This window comes from Pogonomyrmex barbatus, unplaced genomic scaffold, assembly GCF_055798465.1.
Source record: "Pogonomyrmex barbatus isolate J1 unplaced genomic scaffold, ASM5579846v1 scaffold3, whole genome shotgun sequence".
NCBI lineage: Eukaryota > Metazoa > Arthropoda > Insecta > Hymenoptera > Formicidae > Pogonomyrmex > Pogonomyrmex barbatus.
Genome location: NW_028297127.1, coordinates 12,113,275 through 12,119,705, shown reverse-complemented (window position 1 = coordinate 12,119,705; position 6,431 = coordinate 12,113,275). Strand labels below are relative to the sequence as shown.

At 31.5% G+C, this 6,431-nt stretch overlaps 1 protein-coding gene across 4 annotated transcripts; it reads left to right on the top strand.

Moving 5' to 3' along the window:
* The first annotated feature begins 2,085 nt into the window (after window positions 1–2,085).
* Window positions 2,086–5,900, top strand: LOC105422511 (protein-L-isoaspartate O-methyltransferase domain-containing protein 1). 4 transcript variants are annotated; one of them, XM_011631904.3, is made up of 6 exons: window positions 2,086–2,386; window positions 2,597–2,741; window positions 3,907–4,235; window positions 4,384–4,518; window positions 4,600–4,851; window positions 4,928–5,900. In XM_011631904.3, the coding sequence occupies exons 3-6, from the start codon at window positions 3,929–3,931 to the stop codon at window positions 5,839–5,841; spliced, it is 1,608 nt and encodes a 535-aa protein (XP_011630206.2). In that variant the 5' UTR covers window positions 2,086–2,386; window positions 2,597–2,741; window positions 3,907–3,928; the 3' UTR covers window positions 5,842–5,900. The 4 variants fall into 4 exon arrangements, with proteins under 4 accessions (XP_011630206.2, XP_011630208.2, XP_088935966.1 ...); XM_011631906.3 differs by lacking the exon at window positions 2,597–2,741; XM_089079840.1 differs by lacking the exons at window positions 2,086–2,386; window positions 2,597–2,741 and adding an exon at window positions 2,744–2,876.
* The last annotated feature ends 531 nt before the right edge of the window (window positions 5,901–6,431 follow it).

Sequence of the window (6,431 nt, the reverse complement as noted above, 5' to 3'; positions counted from 1 at the left end):
GATCACGTGACCACGAAAATTTGGAATGACGAAAATTTTTCATTTATGTATGAATCACGCGAATAAATAATACGGAGGCTTGATCGAGATATTATTAATATACGCGCTTGACAAAGCTTCTATTTGATATATTTCATTTGTTAACATGAATAATAATAATGATAATAAATATAAAGTATTTTAATACGAACGCCCTTTGTGTCGTGTTTCAAGTATGCACATATCTGTGGTCACGTGATGCGCACGCATTGAACATAACCATGCGTTGTATGTTCACGAAAATCTCACGAGGTGTTTATCTTTCAAAATATTTGTTGAAATTAATTGAAAATTTTAATGTTTAATCCAGTTATATCGTTATCGCATCTCAAATATAAATCCGTAACGCTGCTCAAATTTCAGTCATTATTTTACCAGTCATACATTCTAAATAGGATTATATATCAATACATTTCTCTTTATCATAAGAAGACATGCATTTTTTTGTTGGATTTAATGATAGTACATACATGCATTTCGGCTGGATTCTACAGGCATGCGTAACGAATGCGATATCAATAAAGTATCTAATACAAATAATAAGATGTGTCATTTTAATAAGCCATAAAAGTTTTTCCCTTAATTTTATATTTTTCATTAATTTCTTTTGCAAAACTAAAATTTACCATATAAATATTAATTATATTTATTTTGTTTAAGAATTCTATTTATTAAATTATTTTTGTTTCACTGACAAAAATATTCTAATTGGCATAAATACAATCTTAGATCAGTATTCATAGTTCTTATATTTAAAATCGTTTTCGGGCTGATCTGTTCATTTTCGATTAGCTCAATAGAGTCGATTAAATTCAATTGCCAACTGCAAAACTTAATTGAGCATAATTCAATTTTTTGTTTTAATTAAAAATAATACTTAGTAATTATTTAAAATATACTTTATATAAATCATAATATGCAGAAGATAAAGGAAAAAAACAAATATAATCAATTTTAAGTTTTGTAGTTGGTAATCATTAAATTTAGTCGACCAATCAAGTTAAATAAATAAATAATCAAATAATACAATGATACTAAAGTGTTACAATTGTAAAATTGTATACGCTAATGAATCAAATTTGCACGAATACAAATATACCACTTTTAATTTAAATGTTTTACTCAATTTACAAAACTGATCTTTAAATTTAATTAGAATTAATTTAAGTTTGCTTGTTTTGCTTTGCTTTGTATATAGCACTTAACAAAATATTGTCGAATAGATTAATATTGTTTTGTTATAAAATAAGTAGATCAAACACTGCAAACATATTCTCAATTATAAACTATTCTCAATTATAAACTACCAAATTCCGTTTTTACGTCGTAAACAACTTGGACTAGATATATACTAGATATATACTTTATCGTTAATAGCATTCGATCGCCTACGTTGCCAATTGGTCGATCAAATATTAAATCTTTTGATAGATGGTTCACTAGAAAATTTCTAAATACCAATCAGATATATTATGGACGTGTCCAATCGTAATATAGTTAAACAGGAGACTCCTAAGAAAATCAATTAAAAACTATTATTAATTTAATTAAAAGTGATTTGAATTCGAATTTGAAGTTTGTCTAGTATCTAAAGTGATAAATTTGTCTTTATAAAATGAAGACGTCTGCAATCTCAAGCATCTGATTGGTATATTTTTTTTAGATATAAAAGAATATACCAATCGGATACAAACAAGCATACAAGAGTCCAGTAGTCGCTCAGTGAATAGTTGTGATTTTGAGTTATGTTCCAAAATTCTATTTGATAGGTAGAGTAGCATTTAATTGACCAATCAGGACAAAAAGAACAAATACTCCATCCATTGAGTAGAATTTTAATACGTAGCCCTGAGGCCCTATACTTGAAACATATCGCATACGAAAATCCTATAATATATGTTACATATACTATAGGATTTTCGTGTGCAATATATTTCAAGAATAGGGCCCTTGGATTATATTCAGTTTTTTTTCAATACTCAGTGAGATAAGGACAGAATAACTCCTATCTCGATTTGTATATCTGGAAAGCTCCTCTTGTCACGATATTGTTAGTGGTTTTGCACAATGGCGTAGGAGCGCGGAACAGCGCTCATCGTGTTTTGCAATATCAGCTGATGGACTTGATGAACTTTTTCGCGTTGTGTAAAAGAAAAAAAAAAAGGAAAGAAACAGAAGTGCCGCCACGGAGTTCTTACTGTGATAGTATATCGTGTCGCGTTCTTAACGCTGCAACATGCCGACGAATGTCATCGAAGTAATAGCATCGAGACGGATCTTTTCCCTTTAACCGTTCGTCGTTTCCGCGGATTAATCCGCTGTCATCGGCAGGTTGTGTTTTGATTTGGTAGGTCTATTCTGTTAACTTCCCTATCGGCGGAATCGCGACATCGTTATGTCGTGTCACGTTACGCATCATATTCGCATAATGTAATGCGTTAGCGACGCTGTTGTTAAAAAAAAAAAAAAATCATAAAGTAAATGCATTGGCAATTTATATCCTCGTACACGCTCCTAAAATCCGTATTTTCGTTCATTTGCTAAATCGTGTTTATAGATACGCTCAACGCTCATCTTGAGAAGGAGAGAGGAAGAAAAAGTGAGAGAGAGAGAGAGAAAGAGAGAGAGAGAGAGCGAGAGTGTGTGCGAAGAAGGAAGGAGTGAGTGGGGGAAAGTAGAGAGAAAGAAAGATAGAGAAAGAGGTGAGATTCAGTGTTATCGTAAATAAACATAAGTCTGCATCGTATACCTTCTTCGCCACAAATCGCGGGTTATTGCCGTTCATTATTTGAAAATAAGTGAGAGACGTCGTGTGACGTTGCTTGTTGCATCATCAGGTCCATTGTTGTGGATAATCAAATTAATGATCGGTAAAGCATTATAATTGGATTAACACGCGGTGCCGTTAATACGTCGATGCAACTTTCACATTATTCGTTTAATCGTAATTAATGATTATATGTACTTTGACCTGACAAGCTATTTTTAAAGCCATGTCTTGATACTGTAATGCTTAGATCTCCATATTGTCCTCTAATACTTGACAAATATTTTGTGAATTTAATTAGTGTTGCATAAATCATAATAAAGATAAGATAATCTTATAACATAATTTGGCAGCATGTTAATTCCACTTAAGTCAGAGTTAATTATTCCTGAATTAAAATTGTTTGAATATGTTACATAAAAAGTGATATTTTTGATATATATAATAATGTGCATATAAATATAAACTTGCTTATTGTTTTCCTAAAATAAACATTTTCTATCAATTTATTATTTGATTTTGCTCTATGTAACGAGTAAATTTATAAAGATATTTAAGACAGTATTTCCTTGTCTGTTCTATATTTGATTTAATCATAATTTTAATTAGCAAAACAATCTTACAGACCATGATTATTATAATGTAAATCTCTGATTTTAAAGATAATTCACAAAAAATAATAAAGTTTGAATATCTATTAAATTATTTGATCATACTTATCATCTTATCATAAGAATAAAAAATAGAAAAATTTTAGTTTTAATTATGTGCTTACAATATTTTTAAAAATGTAAATCTTATATAAATTGTTGATAAAGTAGAGAATATTTTTTAGGAAAATATAAAAAGTTTTATTTAGTTAAATAAGTTTGATCAGGATTTAATTATGAAGAATTAAAATAATATAATGGGATTATATATTATGAATATCATATCTATATCTATGAATATACAATAGTGCAAAATATGCTTATTTAAATTTATCAAACTATTTTTACTTATTCTTATCTAGAAAGCTGGACTTTCCTATTAATTTTTTTTATTTGTTGACTGTGTAATAGCATAACAATAAATTAATATATACATTGAATTTGTTATAGAATACTTGATATTTAAATAAATATGGGAGGAGCAGTAAGCAGTGGGCAAGACAATGACGAATTAGTGGATAATTTAATGGGATCGGGATATATTAGAACGAAGAAGGTGGAGCAAGTTTTTAGAGCTGTAGATAGAGCGAATTATGTTTTATCTGCTTATCGAGAAGATGCTTATAAGGATCTGGCTTGGAAATATGGAAATATACATTTATCAGCTCCCTGTATATATAGTGAAGTATTGGAAGGGCTTAGTTTAGAACCTGGTTTGAGCTTCCTGAATCTTGGATCAGGAACTGGCTACCTCAGTACAATGGCAGGACTCTTATTAAGTAAGAACAAAGAGTTATTGTTTTAAAATATTTTTAAAAATATATTTAAACATAAGTTTTTAAATATAAAATAAAAGATTTTTTAAATATAAAATTCAATATAAATTTTATTCTCAATTGTATATAATATTTTTTATATTTTTTCTAGAACAACATGGAACAAATCATGGTATCGAGTTGCACGAAGATTGCTTAAAATACGCATATGAAAGGTTGGAAGAATTCAAGCAGATATCACTGGCTTTAAACGAGTTCGATTTTTGTGAACCTGTATTTATACAAGGTAATATAATTTTTTTTTTAACATCAGGAACGAGAAATAATAATGAATTTACACCAAATATTATAATAATGTATCCAATAGGAAATTGTCTTAGCATCATACCTGGTAGGCAATATGACAGAGTATATTGTGGAGCCGCATGTCCTGAAAGTCACGAGGCATTTATTAAACAGTTTGTACGCGTTGGAGGTATATTGGTAATGCCTTATAAAGAACAATTATTACGTGTGAAACGAGTAGATGAAAACACTTGGTTGCAGTATACAATGCTTCCCGTCTCTTTCGCGACTCTAGTCATACCTCCATCCTCGGAACACAATTTATTTCATCTGCGTATGTATACTTTGTAAATATTTTTCGTTCGAACAATCACAATATTTTATACCATTCTCAAAATTCTACATTGCAGCGGAATGCAACCCATTATCTCTGCAAGAGTTGTGTCGTGGTAGGATTCGACATCATTTACGCCATAATATCTGGTGTGAACACCCCGATCTCGAGACTGTGAAGCCTGTAATACCAGTCCATCAGAGACAGACTGCGCAACAACGTGCCCTCAGACGTTTTGTAATACCTATTTTTGAAGAGTCCGACGAAGCCTTAACGGATGACGAACAAGAAATTTCCGAGCGAGTGCGTTTCTTGGTACGTGCAGTCATACAACCAAATCAAAACAGCGAAGACGGCGATGAGAATCAACGAGTTTCGGGCAATACAAACGACAGTACTCGAGATATCGGTGTAAATACAGATTTCCATGTGCGTCAACAGAGACGGAAATCAGCCGCGAAGAATTCTGCCTCGAGTACAGACGGTGCAAGTGCAGGTCACAGTTCGTCTGCAACTACAGATACAAGTGACAACAACAATGAGGAGCGAAACAAAAAAGACTCAGAGAAGTCCAGCACAGCCGCGTATACCAATATGAGTGATAGCGATAGCGACACCGAACAAGAGAGTGCTTTTGTACAACGCAAGAAAATTGCGAAGCGTGAGAAAACGGACAGCGGTATAGTGGACGATGCGAATTTTAGCAACGACGAGAGCAAGAATACCAATCACTCGGATTCGGATATCACTGACACCACGGATGCGGGCGATGCGATGGACGTAGATCTACCCGAGATCGCAATTTATAAATCGTGCAGAAACACATGCAATTCTCGCCCAACATCGAAAGACTCTAATACCTGTAAAAACGTAACTGTTGCGCACTATATAGATAGCAACTCGTTCGCCGTTTACATGAGGGAAAAGATAGAACAGTTACCGTTGCCTTTTTCGATAAAGTTGTACATGAATTATAACCGAAAATTATAAGCGAATCACACGTCACTATTCTCATGTAAAAAAATACATAACTTTTTATTACGCAACGATTTTATGCTGTTTCTTTTTTCTCTGGCGTATGTGTTTGAAACTTTATGTAATCTGCATGAGTACGCGTTTTATGTTTCTAGTAACGTTTTCAAGATGAGCTCTTATCTTGAGTTATCTTGCGCTGCTACTTAACCATCGCCGATATATATCTCATGTGGTTTACAGATAACGATGAATCATTGACATACGACCTTATGTCAGTGTCAATTCATTATCAAGTTATCGTCATATTATCGTTCCTATATCCTGTATATTTTCCTTTTAATCTCCTCATTTGCGTGATAAACGAGTATATTCAAAATTGTGTATGTATGAAATGGGGATATTTAATATTAAAAAGATTAAAATCATAATTTTATTTTATATGTATATAAATCTTTTTTATTTGATATCCTATACAAAACATCGATATTAAAAATTTAATACACTCTAAAAGTTTCATATATTCCAAGCTTCAATCCTAATTATATATCTAAATTGATTTAAAGAATCAAGAGAAAATCATAAAGACAAAAAAATATTTCTGATCC

Bases quoted from the DNA above. Each gene is read 5' to 3' on its own strand.
- LOC105422511 (XM_011631906.3), top strand. From the start codon at position 3,929: ATGGGAGGAGCAGTAAGCAGTGGGCAAGACAATGACGAATTAGTGGAT. The intron at 4,519-4,599 runs GTAATATAATTT...TGTATCCAATAG, and splicing joins TGAACCTGTATTTATACAAG to GAAATTGTCTTAGCATCATA. The intron at 4,852-4,927 runs GTATGTATACTT...TCTACATTGCAG, and splicing joins ACACAATTTATTTCATCTGC to CGGAATGCAACCCATTATCT.